Source organism: Bison bison, unplaced genomic scaffold, assembly GCF_000754665.1.
Source record: "Bison bison bison isolate TAMUID 2011002044 unplaced genomic scaffold, Bison_UMD1.0 scf7180017864334, whole genome shotgun sequence".
In the NCBI taxonomy this organism is placed as follows: domain Eukaryota; kingdom Metazoa; phylum Chordata; class Mammalia; order Artiodactyla; family Bovidae; genus Bison; species Bison bison.
The window spans coordinates 76,575-101,594 of record NW_011494906.1 but is presented as its reverse complement, the minus strand read 5'-3'; the positions used below and the strand labels follow the sequence as shown (position 1 = coordinate 101,594).

The following is a 25,020-nucleotide window of genomic DNA, read 5'->3' as shown; positions in this document are numbered from 1 at the left end:
GAGGCAGGTGCTAGTGGGAGAGTGAAATCCCAGCTCCCTAGTCTTGGGTTGGGACATGTTTGAGGCACAACTTATGTCCCAAGTTCTCTATGAAAACAAGCTGTAGTTTCCCTCTCCATGACTTGCATGATATCAGACCCAGACTGGTTCATCCTTTTTCATGTCCTGCTTCCCCTGAGACCTCACTGATTTCTCTATGAGAATATTTTTTAAATGTAAATTGATTTACTTTTATTGGAGGCTAGTTACTTTACAATATGGAAGTGGTTTTGCCATACATTGACATGAATCTGCCCCAAGTGTACATGTGTTCCCCATCCTTAACCCCCCTCCCATCCCCCTCCCCATCACATCCCTCTGGGTCATCCCAGTGCACCATCCCCAAGCACCCTGTCTCATTCATTAAACCTGGACTGGCGATCCATTTCACATATGATAATATACATGTTTCAATGCCATTCTCCGAAATCATCCCACCCTCACCCTCTCCCACAGAGTCCAAAAGACTGTTCTATACATCTGTGTCTTTTTTGCTGTCTTGCGTATAGGGTTATCGTTACCATCTTTCTAAATTCCATATATATGTGTTAGTATACTGTATTGGTGCTTTTCTTTCTGGCTTACTTCACTCTGTATAATCGGCTGCAGTTTCACCCACCTCATTAGAACTGATTCAAATGTATTCTTTTTAATGGATGAGTAATACTCCATTGTGTATATGTACTACAGCTTTCTTATCCATTCGTCTACTGATGGACATCTAGGTTACTTCCATGTCCTGGCTATTATAAACAGTGCTGCAGTGAACTTTGGGATATACGTGTCTCTTTCAATTCTGGTTTCCTCAGTATGTATGCCCAGCAGTGGGATTGCTGGGTCATATGGCAGTTCTAGTTCCAGTTTTTTAAAGAATCTCCACACTGTTCTCCAGAGTGGCTGTACTAGTGTGCATTCCCACCAACAGTGTAAGAGGGTTCCCTTTTCTCCACACCCTCTCCAGCGTTTATTATTTGTAGACTTTTGGATAGCTTCCACTGCAAAAGTACCTAACCATGGAAGCTCCAAGCAAATAGTTTGTAGCTCCACCCCTGAAAGAAGCTCAGAAATGCTGAAGGCTCTGTGTACCCTGGGTCCCCCGATACATGAATTGCATTCTCCCCAGCAGCATTGGAGGCAAGGAAGGGGCATTCTGGGCCCTGGAGGAGGGGGATGGCTCTGGGATCCACTGGGGCCACCACTTACGAAGTAGGACTGGAAAGGACAGAGCAGGCATATGTGGCAGAGACCTGGTGACTGGGTGTGGGGCAAAAGGGAACAAGCTCTCCATAAAGTACCTCACCCAAAATCCCCTGGAGGAGAAGCCCAGTGATAAGAATATCTGAGATGGGACAAAGAGAGTCTATTTCATTATCCCTTATAATTCCTCTGAATGAGGAGGTGGTTGAGTTGGTGGGTCATCACAAGTTCTTCCATGGCTTTGACCATCTGCCAGTTGCTATCCTTGGGGCTGCCTCTCCCCAGCTTCAGTCATGTAGTTCTAGACAAAATTGACAATCATGTCCTGAGGGTTCAGGGCCAAAGACCATATAAAGCCAGTCATAAGACCCCATGTCCCTGCCAGGATGGCTAATCTAGGGCTCTGTGTTTGATCTGAGGTGGGTCATTCATAGAACACCCTTGAACTCTGATGTCTGCAATCTTCTTTCCTTACTAGGTGATGCCTTTGGGATTTAAAACCCTAGGGCAGGTAGCTTGAACTCCCTCACTAGGTGTAGAAGCCTTAAGGAAGAAAGTTGCCAGGCTAAGACCATCAAAGAAGACCAAACAGAAAGAGCGAGGGTGAGAGAGAATTGATGACTTCTGGTTTCTTGGGTCCATTCACTGAGATCTTTGTATTTGCTCTGATTCTTGTGTCCTGGATTCCCAGAATCATTTCAATGAGTCTCCCTTTTCCTTGAAGCCAGTTGGAGTAGGGCTCCTCTCAATTTTGATTCAGACTTGGTTCTAGATCCTTCACTCCCAGACACAGAGGCACCATTTGTTTCAGCATCATTAAGAATGAAACCCTTTATTCTTTACTGAGGATAGGGTGTACAGACCACCAAATACAGTTCACCAGCATCCTGGGCAGCAGTGCCCAAAGTGTGAGTGACTGTGTGTTAGGAGCGGCCTTACTGGCTCCTGAACCACTCCAAGCATTTACACTGCTTGTGCCAGGCCAATCCTGTCATTTCCTTGATCATAAACTGAGAAGTACTGCCTCAGGAAGACATCACCCAGGATCCAGGTCTCTGTAGATGGACTCAGTTTGCTGTCCTTAAAGGTGGTATAGCAGTGGCCTCTAGAATCCTGGGGGAGTCAGAGACACACACCAGTCAGCATGAGCCCTTACCGGTGACTCCCCTCAGTATCCAGACCCAGCTCAATTCTTTGTTTTATTTCCCTCTTTTGGTAAGTATCAAGGGGGTTTCTCAGCAGCAGGGGATATGAGAGTTCATCCAAAACCAAAGAGGGCCAAGACATGAGGTTGCTATGAGGAAGGGTGTGGTGAGTGGAGGACTGGGAGTTGGGGAAACAGAGGAATGAAAAACAACAAAGTCCTACTGTAGAGAGTAAGGAACTATATTTAATATTCAGTGATAAACCACGTGAAAAAGAATAAGAAAAAAAATATATTTTATGTGTATAACTGAGTCACATTGCTGTGCAGCAGAACTTAATGCAACACTATAGATTAGCCACACTTCAATATAATTATTTAGAAAAGAACAAGCGTGTCCATAGTTCCCCTCACTCCCTGTTTCTTTCCTTCTGACTCCTACTCCTTATTTTCTCTCCAGAGAATGCTGGTTCTCCTCCTGCATCCCCACAATCTGTACTTTATTATCAAACTTTATTTTGTATTGAAGTATAGCTGATTAACAATATTCTGAGTTTCAGGTGGACAGTAAAGGGACTCAGCCATATGTATCCAGGTATCCTGGTCCCAAGGACACCCCTCCCATCCAGGCTGTCATATAACTGAGCAGAGTTCCCTGTGCCACAAAGTAACTCGTTGTTGGTTATCCCTCTTAAATAGAGCAGTGCCCAAACACGTTCTTGAAGACTTAACTCAGGAACTCTGAGAAGCCTCCTTCAGCCCACACTCACCCTCTTTGACCACTCCAGGCTTGGGTGGGTAACATACTCTGGTTCCCCATCCGCACTGGTCAGTCCACAGCCCTCATCACCCCTAGTAAGTCCCCAGTGCCCCAGTGCAGACCACCTTGAGATGCCATTTGCATAGAATCCAGTGCAGTTTTGCCCAGAACCCAGCAACCTTCAGACGGTTCAATGAGTTTGTGGTTTTAGAATTCCTGAAATTCCCTCTCTTCCTCAAAGCCTTCTTTGAGCCCATCAGCCTGCTTTGAATTCCCACAGGGAGCTGACATGAAGCCTCCACCCTGTGCCAGGCCTGAGCAGTCACTGTTCACCCTTTATTCACATTAGCATTCAGCCTCCCCACAGATGGGTTGGGTGCCCCAACTCACAAAGGGGGCACCTGGCCAGAGCAAGGGGAAGATGTAGGCGAGAACTAGGCTGACCATGTAATTTATCATCCAAACCAGGAAAACTTTGAGAAGGGAAGGGAGACTGTTAACTTATGCTGGGACATCACACTGGGACTGTCCCCAGCCATTCTCCTTGTAACATGGCTTATTTCAGGGACTGCTAGAGCTGAATATCATGTTCATGCACCTCTGGGTTCAGATAGAATTGAAGCTCTTTAAGGACTGAGGACCTTAGTGTTCCCCTCTGCCTGACTCCCACTATGCCATATGGTGTAGTATCTCCACATTTATTTCAGGAAGATCAGTGTCCCACACAGCCCTTTACTGTCAAGTGATTGGTTTTGTGGGAGTCACCCGCCCAGCCACAGAGCTCAGCAGCATCTGCAATGGTGTGACATGGCCTCCAGAGGACGCCCTCCTCCCAGCAGCAGCCCAAGGGTTCCTACAAGCTCTGGTTTGAGAACCAACCCTCAATGTTGTTCCCTCACCTTGAGGATGAGGGCTCGAGCTGGCACTGGGTAGTTGACGCCGTTGATGGTGAAGATAATAGAGGGAAGGGTATTGACCACAGAACAATAAACGTAGTGCAGTTAGAGAGAGAGGGTGAGAGGTTGGCCCTGGAGTTCCTTGTTGTGTTTGGAGACTGGAAGTAACCCTGGGGCATGACCCTTCACCTTGGAACCCCGTAGCCTGGCGCCAATGAGCTTCTGTATGTTACTGACCAGTCTTCCTGGGCCTTCGATATGTGTTGTCCCAGTGTCCACAAGGGCCTCACAGCCATCAGAACAAGCAATAACCTTTCTTTTTATGGTGATGCTGAGAGACAATGGAAGAAAGAGGGCATCAAGGTCACTCAGATTCTCCCCAGAGTTGCTCCCTTCCCGACTGTCTCCTAAACAGCCCTTCGTCTCTTGCCCTCTTTTCCTTTGCTCTCGACACAGCACCTTTCTTGACATCCTCGAATGCAGTACTTGAATGCACCAGGATGTTTTGTACCTTGACACAAGCTGGTCTTCCTTCCTAAAAGACTCCACTCCACTTCGACTAGCAAATTTCTTCTCATCTTCCAGATTCCACCTTAATTGTATTGTTTTCTTTCTCCCGGTGTTTATCAGTCTCCTGTCTTGGTCTCTCTCTGTAGACCCTTCCTCATGTCTGCTGCTGCTGCTGCTGCTGACTCACTTCAGTCGTGTCCAACTCTGGGAGAACTCATAGAGGGCAGCCCGCCAGGCTCCGCCATCACTGGGATTTCCCAGTCAAAGTACTGGAGTGGGTTGCCATTGCCTTCTCCTCCTCATGTCTAGCATATACCAAAGTCACAATTCACTATGTGGGCGAGTCACTTCATGTACATCTGCCTACTTAGATGTGAGGGCGAGTTTTATTCTCCTTGCCTCCCTAAAGTGCCTGGCACACAGTGGATGCCCAATGCTTGTCTGTTCAATGAGTGAATGAAGACTGAGAAAACAATAGAAACCTCCAGAGAGCTGTATCTGGTGGGGAACAAATAGCGGGTTGCACACAGAGTGAAGATGGAGATTCGCAGGGGCAGCAGATTCTCATAGTAGGGGGAGAGAGGGGCTCCTCTGGGATAGTGTGTCTCCCAGCACTGCTCCTACAACCAGCTCAGACCCTGAGACCCTGGCCAGGAAATACATTACTAGCCCACAGAAACTCCAAAGGACAGGTCAGCTTTTGTCTGAGGGTATCACACAGAATCCTATCAATTATGCCTCTTGTCCTCAGGTCACTCCTGGATCCCAGCTTCCTGATTCTCTGTTACAGCCCCTGTCCCACTGTGTGCCCAAGAACATGGAATGTCTGTTTTATTAGTTGCTTTCACGTCTTAAGACTGCAGCCAGCCTCTCTCCACTGCTGGGTAGCTGCTCCCTAAGAAGACTAGTTTTCCCCATTTTCTCAGGACTGTCCCTGTTTTTTAACTGACATTTATCTGTACTGAGAACTTCCTATGTCCTAGGTAGCCCTGGACAGTCGGTCATCTTATCATAACTCTGTTCAGGCTGGTGAAATTCTCCCTGATCGTCTGTTCACCACACTGTAGAGTCCTCTAACCATGCTCCCCACCTCAAAGGGCAGTGGGTGCAGCCCTCTCCCAGCTGCACAGACCTCTCCAGACCCTTTTAGGACCCTGGTCAGAGCCCTGGTCAGAAGGCCTGGGGATTATGAACCCATGGGTTGTTTGTGTATCTATGTGCTCGTGTGTTTGTTTGTATGTGTGTTTGTATGTGTCTCTGTGAGTGCTTGTGTGTCTCTGACTAGCTATGCATGTTTTTATGTGTCTCTGTGTATGTTTATATGTGTCTGCTTGTGTGTTTCCATGTGTCTGTGTGTCTGTCTGTGTCATTGTGGGTAGTGTATATGTCTGTGTGACTGTGTGTCTGAGAATGCATTTGTGTGTGTCTGCCTGTGTCCATGTACAGTAGCGGGAGCATCACTTGGGCTGACCCTCAGAGGGAGAGGCTTACCTGTGCATGTGTACAATCCAGTCACCCGCTTGGATCAATGGTACCCAGTTGAGCTCTCCCTTGTAGTAGCGGTGGTCCACCCCACCAAACATCACCACACTGCCCTCCCGCTTGTCTCTGTAGAGATAAGAGGGGCGGGGATCCTTGGAGGACAGGAACAGCAGCACTGAGAGCTGTGCTTGTCCACCCATCAAGGCCCTAATAAGGTCCCATGTACAGATGCAGAAATCGAGTCTAGGAGAGATTGAGATCCAGAACAAGGTCGGTTACTGGTTAGTGAGTGGCACAGAGGAGGCTAGAAGCTGAATCACTTGGCTGGGCTCCACCCACTATGTCTTCTGAAGACGCCCTGGATCTCCTGTGACCTGAGTGCTCAGACACCCCCATAGGACATGGTGCTGAAGTGTTTTGGCTTTCCCCTTGTCCACCTTGTCATTTTTAAGAAAAATCAAGGCCTGGGAGTTCTAAGGGTATGGGTTCAGGTCACCCAGAGTTGGCTCCACTGGCCTGTGACCTCTACTGTCAAAGGGCCCCACACTCAGAAGGGACCCCACCTCTGCTCTCCCTGTCTTGAAATGCCTAATATTTCTTGAACAAGGGGTCCCACACTTTTGTGTCCCACACTTTCATTTCTCACTGGCTCCACAAATTGGGTAGCTGGTCCTGGGCTCCCAGTGAAATGCTAATGAGGAGGGAAAGATATCCAGCATCCTTCTCCTTCCTTCCTTATCAGATTCATAAGCAAATCCTAGTGCCTTTTCCTTCAACTTGTTTCCTGTTGCCTTCCATTAGCCTTCCTCCTCACTCACCCCCCTAGACCAAGTTACTGGTCTTGAGCCCAGCAGTAGGGCTGTGTTCCAATGAAATTTTATTTATAAAAGCCAGTAGTGAAGCCAGGTAGGGCCCAGGGGCCATAGTTATCCTGGGTTAGATTATCTCTCAGGATATTTCTTTACCAAGTGTTCTATAATTTTCATGCAACTGAAAGCATCTTACAGCTAAGTTATAGAAAGGGATTGTCCATCTCAGACTTACTTGCTCAAGTAGAAGGCAAAAACAGGCTCAGAAATGGCACCTTGATTCTGCAGCTTGTCAAAGATGGGGATGGCTCCAGAGAAGGATACGTTGGGGTAGTTCAAGCCCAAGATGCCATCATAAGCTCTGCCTTCAAACCCGTATTCCTTCACGCTTAGACCAAACGGCTGGTCAGTACTTACAAGGTTCCCAATCTGTGGGAGAGAAGAGTGTTCCCACTTACAGATACATGAAGTGGGGCTAGGACTGGGCTGGTTGCATTGCCATTAGATCCTCAAGGAAGAATTGAGGCTGGGCTCTGTCTTTGGTGGACCTCAGACTGCTAGACCAAGCTGGGAGGGGAATTTGGGTTCCATTTGTGAGAGGCTGTGAATTTTAAAACATCTACCCCTCTGAAAAACACCACCTGAGTGAGTCAAATTGCCCTCTTAGCTTCTGTCCAGGTGGGGCAACCAAGAGTCAGGCCAAGTCCCATTGGTGCCACCTTATGGACAAAATGAACAAAAGGCATCACTGTGACCTAATGACAGGAATGGACTGCGTTCTCTGTAATGTACTGTGCATTCTGCATCTGTCCAGGAAGACAGAAGCTGAAAACACAATCTTGCTTCCAGGGTCTATGAAATTACTGCCTGAGGAATTCACTTTTGGGGATATGTGTATATTTCTGTGAGTGTGTATGAGAGAGAAAGAGGGGGGGGGAACTACTTAGGTATTTTGGGGGGGGCAGGCCATAGGTTTATTAGACTCTCAAGGGTCCTCTAGAGTGAGCACTCAATTATCAGGCCCCTTGACTTCTCAGGCCCCCAGTTTCCCACTCTGGATACCTGAAGCCCTTGACTGCCCCCAGGGTCCCCAGATCAGTTTTATCCTGTCTTCAAACACCCCACAGCAACTTCAGCCCTGAAAAGCCAGCTTAACTCCACCTTTTACCACATGTGTGCCCTCAGCAAGGCCCTTGCTGTCTGCACCTCAGTTTCCTCATATGTCTCATGAGCTAATCAGAGTAACTGCTGTATGGGGTTGTTGCAGGATTAAACCAGTTACCACCTGAAAGTGCCTAGAACAGTCCGAATATAAAAGTGGGTGCTTTTATCCCTTCTTCTCGCTCCCAGCAAAATGAACTGCTCATGGGCAGAGGAGCTGCAAGTCCACACCTCAAGCCACTCTCTGGGTTAGCTAATTTGTTTGCTCGTGTGTCACCACGGGCACTGCCTCCCCAGAGACATATCCTGTGGATAAGATGGCCAATATCTATGGGAGTTAGGCTAGGAAGGGTCCTGCCAGATGGTCCTGCATCTGTTTTGCAAGCAGTGGTCACTCCATAGTCAGTCCTGACTCAGCATTTGTTACACTGTTACCCGAACTGTGTCATAAACAACAACTCCTTTCATTCTCCCAGAGCCATAGGTGATCCTGAAGGTCTTATTGGTAAGCCAGAAGGTGGAAGACTGAAGATGTCTGAACCTAACATGTGTAGCTGCAGACACAAGAGATGAGTGTCATCAGGTGCCAAGGGTGGAAACATGGTGGCAGGGCAAGTGAAGGATGGTCCGGGTAGAGGGTGTCTGTACTCACAACAGGCTGGACTGGTGCAAAAGATGGAGGGCACCCACAAGTCAGATGAAGCTGTGTCAAAGATAACCTGGAATTCCTGAGGGGGTGTTCCAATGGTGATGTTACCCATGTAGACCAGCTACAGGGAGAAGGAGGGAGTGGGTTAGTGCAGAACTGGCTTCCCTCTATTCCCACACTGATGCCTCCCTCTGGGTGTCACATATCTCTTGAGATCACTTTCTAACCACTGTGCAGCTCACAGACTTTGGTCACAGATGTATCTGCATTTGATATATTTTTTCTGTGCTACATTTTATGTAGGATATTGACTCTATGACCAAGTGTTGAAGTGGTACCTCCTGCATGGGAAGCCCAGAGGCATAACCACTGGGCCTCTAGGACTGCTGGACACCCAGGGAGGTCCTGGTGCCTTCATCTGAGAAGCTCTGTAGCCTCTTCAAACCCAGCCTTAGCAGCCCCTTCTCCAGGAGGTCCTTCTTGATCAATCCCAGCTACTCCCTCTAAACTCAGACCACATCCAATCAACACCACACAGGTGATGCTTTCATTTGACATGTATTTACCCTTTGCCTATCTCTCAGACTGGCATGGGCAGTCTGTAACAGAGTTCAATTGTCTTTTTTTTTTTTTTTTTTTTACTGCATCGAGTCTTAGTTGCAGCATACAAAATCTTTTGTTGCAGCACATGGACTCTCTTGTTGGGCTTCCCTTTGTGCTCGGCTGGTAAAGAATCTGCCTTAGAAAGATGGTAACAATAACCCTGTATATGAGACAGCAAAAGAGACACTGATGTATAGAACAGTCTTTTGGACTCTGTGGGAGAGGGACCGGGTGGGATGATTTGGGAGAACGGCATTGAAACATGTATGATATCATATACAAAATGAGTCACCAGTCCAGGTTTAATGCACGATACTGGATGCTTGGGGCTGGTGCACTGGGACGACCCAGAGGGATGGTACAGAGAGGGAGGAGGGAGGAGGGTTCAGGATGGGGAACATGTGTATACCTGTGGCAGATTCATGTTGATATATGGCAAAAACAATACAATATTGTAAAATTAAAAAATAAAACAAAATAAAAATTAAAAAAAAGAATCTGCCTGCAATGTGGGAGACTTGGGCTCGATCCCTGGGTTGGGAAGATCCCCTGGAGAATGGAAAGGCTACCCACTCCAGTACTCTGGCCTGGAGAATTCCTGTACAGTCCTGGGATCACAAAAGTGATCCAGTCCTGTACAGTCCATGGGATCATAAAAGTCGGACACAACTGAGCAACTTTCACTTTCACTATGGACTCTCCAGTTGCAGCATTCGAGCTCCAGAGGGCCTGGACTCAGTAGTTGCCCCACTCAGATTTATTGCCCCGAGGCATGTGGGATCTTAGTTCCCCAACTAGGGACTGAACATGTGCCCCTTGCTTTGGAAGGCAAATTTTTAACCACTGGACCACCAGGGAAGCCCTCAACTGTGTCTTTAATAGAATCATGCTAGTCTGCATTTCCCCAAATAAAATCTTCCTGTGCTTTTATTGAGTTCCATTAAAATAAGCCTAAATGATCACAAAACAGGGAAATCGATAAACTAAACTCCATGCCTGCTAGCTAAGCAAGATTTCCCAGCTGGCTGCCTTCATGACAATTCCTCGAACTTATTGCTTTTCCCTCTTGCTTCTGCAGGATCGCAGTGAGGCAGGGGCCAGGCCCACTTCTACGATGACACCTGCTGTCACACCTGCAGTCATGAGCACATCAGTGACCTGCAGCAAGAAGAGAAGTGGGGTAACGCTCAATACGAGGGGTCTGACCACGGATGCATAGAACACCAAGAACCTTCAGCTCAGGGAAGACCCATTTGGTCTGGTCCTCTTCAAGGCAACCCCAGCAGGAATAAATACGGCCATGAAAGGGGACATCCGGAGAAAGCCAGCCACCCAGGAAGGAGGGGAGAAAGTGGCCGGCCAGAGGGGAAAGAGTAAGTGGGAGGAGGGGCCGCAGGTGTGAAATGCAGGGAAGGGAGGGGTCAAGGGAGGGAAACTCAATGGCCCTGTGGGTGTATTACCCCCAGAGGGCATGGGTGCCCAGATGACGTAGGTCAGGGCTGACCAACTGGGAGCCTGGAAGCCGGTGTAAAGGGGAGGAAACCACCCCGTGACCTCTCACTGCCCAGAGTGTGTGGGCAGGAAGCTTGCCTGGACTGCCCTGTGTCCCAGGTGCCCGACCACCTCCAGGCGCATAGCAGGCTTGTGACTGACCAGCTGAACAAGTGACTGAACGCTGGGTAGCACAGAGGTTCTGCTTTTATGAGATAATATTGTCTCATTTGTGTGCTGTTGGGGAGAGGAAATTTCCCCCTCTGTGCCTCTTGTGTTATTGTGGCTGAACTAAAGATAAAACTAATGATAAAATGACAAAACAATGGAAACAGTGACAGACTTTATTTGCTTGGGCTCCAAAATCACTGCAGATGGTGACTACAGCCATGAAATTAAAAGATGCTTGCTCCTTGGAAGAAAAGCTATGACCAACCTAGACACCATAGTGAAAAGCAGGCACATTACTTTGCGGACAAAGGTCTGTCTAGTCAAGGCTGTGGTTTTACCAGTAGTCATGTATGGATGTGAGAGTTGGACTACAAAGAAAGCTGAGCACCGAAGAATTGATGCTTTTGAACTATGGTGCTGGAGAAGACTGTTGAGAGTCCCTTGGACTGCAAGGAGATCAAATCAGTCAATCCTAAAGGAAATGAGTCCTGAATGTTCATTGGAAGGACTGATGCTGAAGTTGAAACTCCAATATTTTGGCAACCTAATGTGAGGAACCAACTCATTGGAAAAGACCTTGATGCTGAGAAAGATTGAAGGCGGGAGGAGAAGGGCATGACAGAGGATGAGATGGTTGGATGGCATCACTGACACGTGGACATGAGTTTGAGTAGGGTCCGGGAATTGGTGATGGACAGGGAAGGCTGGCATGCAACAGTCCATGGGGTCACGTAGAGTCGGACATGACTGACCGACTGAACCGAACTGAATGATAAAATCGACTCAAGATAGACTCATAGAGAAAAAGAAAAACATTTTAATGCATACACAGAGCCTCATGGAAACGGTCCCTCAGAAGTAGCCAAAGCAGGCAGCTTTTAGACATTTTAGACAAAGAAACAATACATTTGTGAGAAATTGACAGGACAAAGAAACTACTGTGTTCTGAGTATTGGGTGGTTTGTGTTGTTGTTATTGTTGCTGTTTGTTTGTTTGGCTGCCCTGGGTCTTTGTTGCAGCACAAGGGCTCCTGGATGTAGTGCACAGATTTCTCTAGCTGAAGGCTGGCTCTGGTTGCAGGCTTCCATCCATTGCACTGCACAGGTTTAGTTGCTCTGAGGCATGTGGGATCTTAGTATCCTGACCAGGGATCGAACCCAAATCCCCCACATTGGAAGACGGATTCTTAACCACTGGACCACCAGAGAAGTCCCAAAACTTAGGTATTGTGTGTTCATTAGTGAGGAATCTAAGCAGAGTTTGCGCTTGTGGTGGTAAAACTAAAGAAGTAACGAGGCGTTTATCCAGGCTTCTTCCCCCGGATTCCCTGTCCCTGGCAATAAGGATGTCCTTCTACATCCAGATGCAGTGAGGGCACCTTTCACATGAGGGGTGTATTTCCTGCTTTCAGGGGATCATAAAGGAGAGTCAGAGCATCCCTCTTGCCTTGGCCATTTCTTAACTTTAATTCAAAATAAGCAATGTTCCATTGTAATATATTTGGGAGTAGTCCACCCCAAGTCCCAACAGCACTGGTCAGAAAACGGTTCTAGATAAAGACATGGATACTCAAAAAAACAAAAGGATGCAGTAGCTCTGTGAGGATGATCCCTAAAGACCAGTGTACTCAGCCCAGCTCCACTGAGTTCACTGACACAGTAAAATGGACAGGGGTGGGCCAGCTGGTAAGATTGGAAGCTGGGCTTCTATACCCAACAGAGACTTGGAGACAGTGGCCCCATCCTTCCTGGGGATGACGTTCAAAGGGATGGCTTCAGGTCCTGGCAGCATTGAGCTTTTTCAGGCAGGCATCTGAGGGGTCATCCTGCAGACATGGCCTCATGTTGCCAGAAGCCCTGCTGGAGTTTGACGGTCCCTTGGTGCAAAAGTCTGGACGCATTTGTTCTGTGGCTCGAGTTCCACTGTTCTCACAGGCCCACAGTCTTACCTAGAGAGAAGGAGAGAGAGGAGAATCTTCCTAGAGAAACAGTGTGATGAAAAGGAAGGGGTGAGGGAGAGAAAGAAAGGCAAGTTAGTGAGTTACCTTCAGTGGAAAGAGTTCAGAAATAGAGGTGCCAGGGCCAGGGAAAATGAACAGATGAACATACACACCCCCGAGTGCTTCCTGCAATCTTGAGGGCCTCTTCTCTCCCCAGTAGAGAGCGTGCGCTCCTGCAGTGCTGTGAGGTACTTGGACAACAACTGAGTCATTTTTTCTAATAAACATTCACTTACCGTTGCTGTTGTTCAGTATCTAAGTACTGTCCAACTCTTTGTGACCCCATGGATGGCAGCATGCCAGGCTTCCTTGTCCTTCACCACCTCCTGCAGTTTGTCCAGATTCATGTCCATTGAGTTGGTGATGCTATCTAAACATCTCATTCTCTGCCACCCTCTTCTCCTTTTGCCCTCAATCTTCCCCAGCATTAGTCTTTTCCAATGAATTGGCTCTTCGCATCAGGTGGCCAAAGTATTGGAGCTTCTGCTTCAGCATCAGCCCTTCCAATGAATATTCATTGGAATGTTCATTGATTTCCTTTAGAATTGACTGGTTTGATCCCCTTTGCAGTCCAAGGGACCTTCAAGTGTCTTCTCCAGCACCACAGTTAGAAAGCATCAATTCTTCGGCACTCAGCCTTCTTAATGGTCTGACTCTCACATCCGTACCTGACTACTGGAAAAACCATAGCCTTGACCATATGGACCTTGATCGGCAAAGTGATGTCTTTGCTTATTAATATATATATTGTCTAGGTTGGTCATAGCTTTCCACCCAAGGAGCAAGTGACTTTTAATTTCATGGATGCAGTCACAGTCTGCAGGGATTTTGGAGCCCAAGAAAATAAAACCTTCTGCTGCTTCCACTTTTTCACCTTCTGTTTGCCATGAGGTGATGAGACTGGATGCCATAATCTTAGTTTATGATTCTTCAATCCTACACCTAGTGCTTACCCAAAAGAAATTAAAATCCATGTTCATGCACACAAACAAACCTATATGGGAATATCTATAGTGGCTGTAATAATTATTGTCAAATATCAAAAACTACACAAATGTCCTTCAGCTGGTGAATAAAGAAAGGCTGGCCCATGCATGCAGCAGGATACCACTCAGCAGAAACAAGGAACAAAGTATGTCACATGCTACAACAAAAATGAACGTCAGACGCATTCTGCTAAGTTAAAGAACCCAGACACAAAAAGCAAGCTTCTATATGATTCCATTTGTACGACATTCTAGAAAAGGCAAAGCTATAGGGAGAGAAAAGAGATTGCAGGAGCTGAGGTGTGGAGCTGGGGTGAGGGGCTGGCTGATGACAAATGGGCCTGGGGAGCTTTAGGGGCGAGTGAATCTCCTGTGATCTGTGTTCTCCTGACGGTCACATGGATACATGAGAGTGTCAACAGTCAAAGAACTATATACAAAAATGGTCAATTTACTCTAACATTAATACTTATTTTGAATATAAACCTATATATATATATATTTTGATACCCTATATATATATATATAAACACATATGCCTACATGTGTATACGCTCACGTGCTGTCCATCTGTTTTAATGGTTGAATAACACGCCATTAAATGCAGGTGTCTATTTTATTTGGCCAGTTCCTTTAGTGGTTTCCAGGGATTGGACATTCCGTTTAATGCTGCGATGCTATGGAAGGCAGTAAGGAGTTGGTCCAGGACTTGGCCAAGCCTGCCCCAGTGCCTTCCCACGCAGGCTTTCACTCCATCCCTACACAGCCTAGAGGTAGGGATTATTATCTGCTCTGCAGAGGGTGCAGCTGAACTTAGCAGGGGGGGTTGGGGAAGTCACACGTGCAAGTTGCACAGTCAGGGAGCAGGAGACCGAGGACCCCAACTGCTTCTGACCAGTTGGGAGGCCCATGCTCCTTTCCTTACACTGTGCACCCAGTTGTTAACTATTGAAAGGAAGTAACTGTGTCTTATTTCTGTTCATCACTCCAAAACAACTAATATATAGGAGACTGGACCCAAGATGTGATGCTTTCCAAGAACCAGGGGTTGCCTTGAACTGAACCCCTCTCCAATGGAATAAAGTCAACAGTCTGCCCATGAACTCACTTCTAATGAAGATGAGCCCTTGGTACACTGTGAGGGTGGGAGCATGATGAATTCAGCAAATGGCCCTTGAGTGCCTGTTGTGCCAGGCACTGAAGGGAGAACCAGTGCATGATGGTGCAACTGTTCCCCTTCTCCATCTCAACCCTGGGACTTAAACAGAGAACCCATCCTTGCTTGAGGGAGACAGATGGCTCACACAGCCCCTGTTTACAGAGAAGGCCAGTGTTCATAGCCAGAGGCAGAAATCTCAGTCAGGTCTCCAAGTCTCAGTTTTGGCTTGGCCTGAGACAGGAAAACCAGAGACAGGCAGAGGGGAGCCCTGGCAGGGAACATTCTAGAACCTGACCCTCAAGGAGCCCCAGTCAAGCCTGCAGGCTCCCTCTGTAAATCAACTGCAGTCAACAGTTGGGAGCCCTTCTTGCACTGGTGAGAAGTCCCTCTCTTTACTGGGATGACTGGGCTGGAAAGGTGCTCTTTAGAGGACAAAGGCGAGATGGAGAGGGGTCCAGAAGGCAGTGTGGGTGGACATGCAGCAGGGGAGTGAGTCCGAGTGATGTACACAGGTTGGGTGTGAGCGCACTGTATGTGCAGAGTGTGTGTGTGTCAGAGAGTGAGTCCTGACTCCCAGGAGGTCTGAAATGCCTCCTAAAGGGCCGTCTGCCTCCTACCCTGGCATGGTCAGTTTTCATAAGCATTCCCTTGTGTGTGGTCAGAAAGAATCTGTATTTCACAGTTCACTCTATGTGCTCATTGAATCAGCTTGTCAGTATCTTTTGCGAAGTTTCTGTATCTTAACTGATTTTTGTGTCCCCTTGATTTATCAGATCCTGATAGAGGAATAGGTAGATCTCCCACTATGGTGAACTAGTCATTTTCTCCTTACAACAGACCAAAAATTTTAATATCTCTTTTAGGACTTTTATTAGATGCAAACAATTTTAGAAGTATTAATATCATACCTTCCTAGGGAATTGAAAGTTTTTTCGGAATCTTTGTGGAGCGTTTCTTGACACCAGCAGTTAATTCTCTGAGTTTCGAGACAGCAACTGGGTGCTCACTGAATTGGTTCGATTTTGACACTAAACACAGACTTCACAGCCGAAGTGCTCAGTCCCCTAAGACTGTCTTCCTTCACATCAGATGTCTTTCACCACTCACCTGTATTTTTGTCAAAACCCCTCCTACATTTCAGCAGTTTTCCAGAAAGGCTCACAGAACTCAGAAAGGCAGCTTAAATGTTTACCAATTTATTAGGATGGATACAATTCAGTTCAGTTCAGTTCAGTCGCTCAGTTGTGTCCGACTCTTTGCAACCCCATGGACTGCAGCACGCCAGGGCTCCCTGTCCATCTACAACTCCCGGAGTTCACCCAGACTCAAGTTCATCGAGTCAGTGATGCCATCCAGCCATCTCATGCTCGGTCATCCCCTTCTCCTCCTGCCCCCAATCCCTCCTAGAATCAGAGTCTTTTCCAATGAGTCAACTCTTCGCATAAGGGAGCCAAAGTACTGAAGTTTCAGCTTTAGCATCATTCCTTCCAAAGAAATCCCAGGGCTGATCTCCTTCAGAATGGACTGGTTGGATCTCCTTGCAATCTAAGGGACTCTCAAGAGTCTTCTCCAACACCACAGTTCAAAAGCATCAATTCTTCGGCACTCAGGTTCTTCACAGTCCAACTCTCACATCCATACGTGACCACAGGAAAACCATAGCCTTGACTAGATGGACATTTGTTGGCAAAGTAATGTCTCTGCTTTTGAATATGCTATCTAGGTTGGTCATAACTTTCCTTCCAAGGAGTAAGCGTCTTTTAATTTCATGGCTGTAGTCACCATCTGCAGTGATTTTGGAGCCCAGAAAAAAAGTCTGACACTGTTTCCACTTTTTCCCCATCTATTTCCCATGAAGTGATGGGACCAGATGCCATGCTCTTCGTTTTCTGAATGTTGAGCTTTAAGCCAACTTTTTCACTCTCCACTTTCACTTTCATCAAGCAACCAAATGGAAGAGAGGTGGAGGGCAAGGCGTGGGGGCAGAAGATGCAAGGAGCTTCCCTCTCCTCTTCAGGTAGCCACTCTACTGATACCTTGGTATGTTCACCACCAGGAAGTTCATCAAGTCTCCTCGCTGAACAGTTTTTATAGAGCTTAACCTTTAGCACCCACTCCCACATTCCCTTCTTAGAGATCAGTAGCCTGAAATTTCCAACTCTCTGATCACTGGGTCTTTCTGATGACCAGCCCCATCCTAAGGCTATCTTAGGGTCAAAGTCAGCCCATTAGCACAAACTCAGGTTGATCAAAGGGGTTCCTTAGAAATAGCAAAAGATAAAGCCTATCAACAAGGAAATTCTGAGGGTTTTAAGCGCTCTGTCCAAGAACCAAGGACAAAGACCAAATGTATTTCTTATTATGCCACACTTTTCATCCTTTCTGTCTAATAGTCATTTTTGGTTTAAAGCTTATATTTTCTGATATCAATATACCTATGCCAGCTTTCAGTTAATTAATATCAACTAATTAACCAGTTTTTAGCTAGTAATTGCCTAGTATATCTTCTATTAAAAATATTACTATAAAATTTATTGAAATAATTTGGAAAGTTTTGTTTTGTTTAAATTTTCAAGTTTCAACTATTTATAAGGTATATAGCATGTAAATGTTTTAATATACAAAGGTAGCAGTAAAACTGCCACCCATATACCTAAGGCATGGGTTAAAATCTGATTTTTGGTAATTTTGCTTTATCTGCATCTATTTTTTATGCCATGTGTTTTACATAAGCCTCATAACTTTATCACACTTAATAAGATACATGATTCCTTAATATTCTTCATTATCCAATTCACATTCAAATTTCCCCAGGAAACCCAAATTGCTTTTAGAGTCCTTTCTCACATTTACTTACTTTGTCTCCAACATGTCTTTCAGTCTAGGACACTTTATACACACCCTCAATATTTTTCCTTGATAACATTAATGTTTTATTTTTGTTTGTTTGTTTTATTTTTTAACTTTACAATATTGTATTGATTTTGCCATATATCGAAAAGAATCCGCCACAGGTATACATGTGTTCCCCATCCTGAACCCTCCTCCCTCCTTCCTCCCCATACCATCCCTCTGGGTTGTCCCAGTGCACCAGCCCCAAGCATCCAGTATCGTGCATCAAACTTGGACTGGCGACTCGTTTCATATATGATATTATACATATTTCAATGCCATTCTCCCAAATCATCCCACCCTCTCCCTAGCATTAATGTTTTCAAGATGTCAAATAACTTGTCACGTAACCTTCAGTCTTTATGTCCTTATATTTCAATTGTATCTGCTGTAAACAGTATTCCCTGGATTTGTTTTCTAATCCAGTATAATGTTTGTCTTTTACTTGGCAAGTTTAGTTCATTTATATTTATGGTCACTATCAATATATTTGGAATTAGTTCTTCCATCTTATCTGATTATTTCCACAAATCTCACTTTTTATAGGTAATGTTTCATTATTTTTTAATTGAACAGGGGGCTTCTGTTTTGCTTTCTTGTGTTTAGTCTACCTCATTCCTTTTTATTCCATAATTAATTTGGAGATCTATACTCCATGGGTCCATATCATATTCTCCCGAGTGTGAGAGAAGAGCCTTCAAGAGACTCCCCTTTAATTTTGGCCTGTGTCCCTTGAGCTTGGCACACTTGAAAACAGGCATGAGATGTTATATCAATAGAGCTAAGATAAAACGAAAAGAAACTAACTGGGAGAAAACTATGCTTATGTCAACACTGGGGAAAGAACGAGCATAAGCTTTTCCTAGACCAGGTATGGTCCAAGCAGGAGCAAACTAGAAAGGAGCCATTTATAAGTCCTGTCCGGGATTTCACACACAGATGGTCCCCAGACAACCAAGGCTGCCAAGGGAAACATTGGCAACCAGATGGAGGAGATGACTTGCCTTGTGGAGGGAAGGACAATTGGCCCCAGAAGGGTGCTTCCGAGAGCCCACAAAAGCCCCTTGCAGGAATCTGGTCACTTTGAACATCTGCCAAGCCCAACTAGTAACAGAGCCAAACCTCAAGGGACCAATCACGAATGGTCACACCTCCTTCCCTAACCCCTCCCCAGAGGCCTCAGCAGCAGGCAGGTCAGGGATAAGACCATCCACACCCACGCTCCATGAGGTCTGAGGCAGCCTTTGTACCACGTGACCTGCTCCACTGGGCAGAGCTGATTGGTCTAGTGGGCCACCTGACCCAATGGCTGTCAACCAATCAGTAGACAGCTCAGTGTGGTGAGGGAGCCAATCTGACTCTCTCTCAGGAGCTTGTGCTAGGAGGCCTTGGAGGCCACAGGGAGGGATGAAGATGAGCGGATATGGGAAGAGAAGCCACAGGAGTGAGTGTGGGATCAGAGACTTGGGGGCCGTGACAAGCCCCAAGAGGAGAGGATGCAGGATCATTGTGGAGTGGAAGTAATAAGGCAGAGAAAAGCTGTGGAGATCAGGGGAGATTTTAAACAAGATTGGCCAGAGCATATAATTTTCATTATGGCTGTGGTTGGGTTTGGTTTGAGCCCCACTGACATCTACAGACTCCAGCTGCTGACTCCTGGAAGCCGGCCTGGGTCTAGTTCCAGGTCAAGGGTCCTGGTTTCCCTTGATTCGTGTTCTTGCATATCAGCCAGGTTTGTCTATCTCTCTTGCTGCTGACCTGTTCCTACACAACTGGAAACACCCATTACGTGAGATAACCAGAGCTGGAGTTTGTTTCGTGCAGGTAAACTAAAAAGCCTCTTGATGAAAGTGACAGTGGAGAGTGAAAAAGTCGGCTTAAAGCTCAACATTCAGAAAACGAAGATCATGACATCTGGTCCCATCACTTCCTGGGAAATACATGGGGAAACAGTGGAAACAGTGTCAGACTTTATTTTGGGGGGCTCCAAAATCACTGCAGATGGTGACTGCAGCCATGAAATTAAAAGACGCTTACTCCTTGGAAGGAAAGTTATGACCAACCTAGATAGCATATTCAAAAGCAGAGTCATTACGTTGCCAACAAAGGTCCATCTAGTCAAGGCTATGGTTTTTCCTGTGGTCATGTATGGATGTGAGAGTTGGACTGTGAAGAAGGCTGAGCACTGAAGAATTGATGCTTTTGAACTGTGGTGTTGGAGAAGACTCTTGAGAGTCCCTTAGACTGCAAGGAGATCCAACCAGTCCATTCTGAAGGAGATCAGCCCTGGGATTTCTTTGGAAGGAATGATGCTAAAGCTGAAACTCCAGTACTTTGGCCACCTTATGTGAAGAGTTGACTCATTAGAAAAGACTCTGATGCTGGGAGGTATTGGGGGCAGGAGGAGAAGGGGACGACCGAGGATGAGATGGCTGGATGGCATCACTGACTCGATGAACTTGAGTCTGGGTGAACTCCAGGAGTTGGTGATAGACAGGGAGGCCTGGAATGCTGCGATTCATGGGGTCGCAAAGAGTCAGACACGACTGAGTGACTGAACTAAACTGAACTGAACTGAAAGAACACAGTCCACAAATAGAAAATGAGAGAGAATCACCAAAGAGCCAGAGCACAGCCTGGCATCAGCAGGAGCAGAGCCTCGCTGCAACCTCAACAGACTCCAGCCAGGCAGTTATTGATGCATGTCCCCCAATAAAATCCTCCCTTACTGGGTTTTGTTTTTATTATTGTAAGAAAAAATGAAATCCACAAACCAAACCAGAAACTGATAGCCTATGGTGTTTGGTGTCGAATTTGTGGTCTCCAAAGGAGAAGATTTAACTCCAGGACCAAAGATGCAGTCTCCATCATTCAGAGTTTTGTGCAGCAAAGATTTTTATTTAAAGTAAAAGGATAGAGAAAGCTTCTGACATAGATATCAGAAGGGGGTATAAAGAGTGCCCACCTCACTAGTTTAAGCAAGGCATTATATACTTTTCAACTGGCTGCTGAGAATAGATAAAAAGAATGCCTCAAGACTGAGAAAGTTTTATCCAGACCCTCTTCCACAGCCTACATCTTGAGATCACAGTGGCCCAAAACTAGTCTGGTAAAATGGATTTCAAGCACTCTGTCCCTGGCAGAGATGTGTTATGGCTGTGTAGGCAGTGAGGAAACAGGTTCCCAGGCAACATTTGTTACAGTTATAATGACTAACAGAGACACAGAGTCTGAGAAAAGCATACCCAGCAGTAAGATATATTATGCTTAAAAGGCCAGTTTTCAAAAGAAATAGACTGTTGCAAAGTTAACACAGAGCTTTTCAGATTAGCCCATCCTTGGAAAGATATATCATAGCTTTCAGAGCCTAAGAGACTAAGGCAAAAGGATATGAAAAAGAAAGAAAGTTTACTTCCTCCTAAAAGGGGCCTTGGACTCCCTATCAACCTGCCTGTTAACTCTCTCAAAACTGTATAGCAAAACAAGACTCCCCTCAATGTATAATGTCACTGCTGACAAGACACTCCCTTCAGGTCACTGACTTTGCTTCTGGTTTCTTGAGAACATGACTCCAGTGGATAGGGCTATCAGGCCCACTCCTGAGATGGTAGCTGCTGTGACAGCATCTCTGCCCTGCAAGAGACAGGAGAGTGAGTCAGACTCTGTGTCAGTAAGCTGAGTACAGACTGTACATTCAACAAGGATGTCCAGTTCAGGGAGCTTCATGTGCCTCATAGCCTCCTTGACAAACTCAGGAGTCAACAAATATTGACAGGGAAATGCAGAGAGGAGGGCAGCATGAGGAAGGAATTTGTGAATGGGGCAGCTGGCCAATGACATACACAGACCTGAAGAGGGAAATTCCCTTCAGCCTGCGGGTTTTTAAAGCAGACAGATCCCCAGAGGGTAACTGGAAAGGACAGGGAGATGAAGCCAGATGGTTGAAATCCTGGCTGATGAACAGTGAGCTCTTGAGATACATATAAAGTTGAAGAGGAATTGCTATTGAACCTCAATGAACTCTGACCTGGGTCCTAGCAGAGCCCTCACTTGTCCGCATCTTGGCTGTATCCCCAGCGCCCAGACCTGCCAGGCGCCAAGTGCTCTCTGCACATTCTTCAATAAATGATTCAACTATGAAAAAGAGTGGTGATGTTATACTTTAAATTATTAAGATATCTTACTTATATTGCTTGTAGTAGGGAAAAAAACCAGCAAAAGTAAGAGTAAGTTTCAGGGTAAAAACAGAACATGTATCAAATTTCACTCCTTCCTGAACTCCAAATAAAAATAAAGTAAGACATTAGTTTTAGGCATAATTCTACTAGGACTCAGAGAAGACTAAAGGCTAAGGCAGCTGTGGAAAAAGCCGAATATTAATCCTAAATAGAGTAAGTCCCTTACATACTAACCTGGTCAGTTCTGAGAGCACGTTCTTAACACTAATTTGTTCATAGGTTCAACAAAGTTAGCTTAGGTACCCAAGTAACACAATCAACTATACAGTACTGTAGTGTAAAAGATTTATAATACTTTTCACACAAAAAATACATCAAACATAAACAAAGAATAAAGAACACATTTTTTTACTTCAACTTAAATTCTTCATTAGCACACTCAAAGATACTTATTGAAAGTGAAAGCATTAGCTGCTCAGTTGTGTCTGATTCTTTGCAACCTCATGGACTGCAGCCTGCCAGGCTCCTCTGTCCATGGAATTCTCCAGGCAAGAATACTGGAGTAGGTTGCCACTCCATTCTCAAAGGAGACTTCCTAACCCAGGGATTGAACCCCAGTGTCATGCATTGAACGCAGATTCTTTACCATCTGAGCCATCCTTTTAATAAGGTTCTCATACATTACAAAAAAAAAAAGATTTATTCATTGATTTTTGGCTGCACTGGGTCTTCATTGCTGTGTTCAGACTTTCTTGAGTTGCAGGAAGTGGGGACTCCTCTTTGTCGTGGAGCATAGGCTCTAGAACTTGGGCTCAGTAGTTTCAGGCTCAGTAGAGGTGGCACAAGGGCTTAGTTATCTCACCTTATGTGGGATCCTCTTGACCAGGGATCGAACCTATGTCCCCCGCATTGGCAGGTGAATTCTTTACCGCTGAGACCACCAGGGATGGCCATCTCATATTTTTAATCTTACAGTATCAGATCAGATCAGTTGCTCAGTCGTGTCCGACTCTTTGTGACCCCATGAATAGCAGCAAGCCAGGCCTCCCTGTCCATCACCAACTCCCGGGTTCACTCAAACTCATGTCCATCGAGTCAGTGATGCCATCCAGCCATCTCATCCTCTGTTGTCCCCTTCTCATCCTGCCCCCAATCTCTCCCAGCATCAGAGTCTTTTCCAATGAGTCAACTCTTCGCATGAGGTGGCCAAAGTACTGGAGTTTCAGCTTTAGCATCATTCCCTCCAAAGAAATCCCAGGGCTGATCTCCTTCAGAATGGACTGGTTGGATCTCCTTGCAGTCCAAGGAACTCTCAAGAGTCTTCTCCAACACCACAGTTCAAAAGCATCAATTCTTCAGTGCTCAGCCTTCTTCACAGTCCAACTCTCACATCCATACATGACCACAGGAAAAACCATACCCTTGACTAGACGAACCTGTGTTGGCAAAGTAATGTCTCTGCTTTTGAATATGCTATCTAGGTTGGTCATAACTTTCCTTCCAAGGAGTAAGTGTCTTTTAATTTCATGGCTGCAGTCCCCATCTGCAGTGATTTTGGAGCCCAGAAAAATAAAGTCTGACACTGTTTCCATTGTTTCCCCATCTATTTCCTGTAAAGTGATGGGACTGGATGCCATGATCTTCGTTTTCTGAATGTTGAGCTTTAAGCCAACTTTTTCACTCTCCACTTTCACCTTCATCAAGAGGATTTTTAGTTCCTCTTCACTTTCTGCCATAAGGGTGGTGTCATCTGCATATCTGAGACTATTGATATTTCTCCCGGAAATCTTGATTCCAGCTTGTGTTTCTTCCAGTCCAGCGTTTCTCATGATGTACTCTGCATATAAGTTAAATAAATAGGGTGACAATACACAGCCTTGATGTACTCCTTTTCCTATTTGGAACCAGTCTGTTGTTCCATGTCCAGTTCTAACTGTTGCTTCCTGACCTGCATACAAATTTCTCAAGAGGCAGATCAGGTGGTCTGGTATTCCCATCTCTTTCTGAATTTTCCACAGTTTATTGTGATCCACACAGTCAAAGGCTTTGGCATAATCAATCAAGCAGAAGTAGATGTTTTTCTGGACCTCTCTTGCTTTTTCCATGATCCAGCAGATGTTGGCAATTTGATCTCTGGTTCCTCTGCCTTTTCTAAAACCAGCTTGAACATCTGGAAGTTCATGGTTCACATATTGCTGAAGCCTGCTTGGAGAATTTAAGCATTACTTTACTACCGTGTGAGATGAGTGCAATTGTGCGGTAGTTTGAGCATTCTTTGGCATTGCCTTTCTTTGGGATTGGAATGAAAACTGAATTTTTCCAGTTCTGTGGCCACTGCTGAGTTTTCCAAATTTGCTGACATATTGGGTGCAGCATTTTCACATCATCATCTTTCAGGATTTGGAATAGCTCAACTGGAATTCCATCACCTCCACTAGCTTTGTTCGTAGTGATGCTTTCTAAGGCCAACTGACTTCACATTCCAGGATGTCTGGCTCTAGGTCAGTGATCACACCGTCATGATTATCTTGGTCTTGAAGATCTTTTTTGTACAGTTCTTCTGTGTATTCTTGCCATCTCTTCTTAATATCTTCTGCTTCTGTTAGGTCCATACCATCTCTGTCCTTTATCGAGCCCATCTTTGCATGAAATGTTCCTTTGGTATCCCTGATTTTCTTGAAGAGATCTCTAGTCTTTCCCATTCTGTTGTTTTCCTCTATTTTTTTTTGCATTGATCACTGAAGAAGGCTTTCTTATCTCTCCTTGCTATTCTTTGGAACTCTGCATTCAAATGCTTATATCTTTCCTTTTCCCCTTTGCTTTTCGTTTCTCTTCTTTTCACAGCTATTTGTAAGGCCTCCCCAGATAGCCATTTTGCTTTTTTGCATTTCTTT

At 45.7% G+C, this 25,020-nt stretch overlaps 2 protein-coding genes across 2 annotated transcripts in view; both read right to left on the bottom strand.

Moving 5' to 3' along the window:
- Positions 1-2,199: 2,199 nt before the first annotated feature.
- On the bottom strand, positions 2,200-10,885 carry LOC104998718 (pregnancy-associated glycoprotein 1-like). The gene is made up of 9 exons (XM_010854052.1): positions 10,841-10,885; positions 10,358-10,408; positions 8,651-8,768; positions 8,434-8,552; positions 7,073-7,266; positions 6,038-6,154; positions 4,227-4,367; positions 4,040-4,139; positions 2,200-2,349 (listed from the first exon to the last, which is right to left on the bottom strand). Exons 1-9 carry the CDS (start codon positions 10,883-10,885, stop codon positions 2,200-2,202), a joined length of 1,035 nt encoding a protein of 344 aa, XP_010852354.1.
- Positions 10,886-21,482: 10,597 nt separating this feature from the next.
- LOC104998717 (HRAS-like suppressor 3) overlaps positions 21,483-25,020 on the bottom strand; it is a 50,860-nt gene continuing 47,322 nt past the window's right edge. Inside the window, exon 3 of the mRNA XM_010854050.1 lies at positions 21,483-21,581. Coding sequence (XP_010852352.1) covers positions 21,483-21,581 — 99 coding nt within the window. The remainder of the gene's footprint in view (positions 21,582-25,020) is intronic.

Excerpts from the sequence above, each read along its gene's own strand:
- LOC104998718 (XM_010854052.1), bottom strand. The coding sequence starts at position 10,885 with ATGCGCCTGGAGGTGGTCGGGCACCTGGGACACAGGGCAGTCCAG. Across the intron at positions 10,409-10,840 it reads TGGGACACAGGGCAGTCCAG|GTCACTGATGTGCTCATGAC; the intron begins GCAAGCTTCCTG and ends TTCTTGCTGCAG. Across the intron at positions 6,155-7,072 it reads TTTGCCTTCTACTTGAGCAA|AGACAAGCGGGAGGGCAGTG; the intron begins GTAAGTCTGAGA and ends TTATCTCTACAG.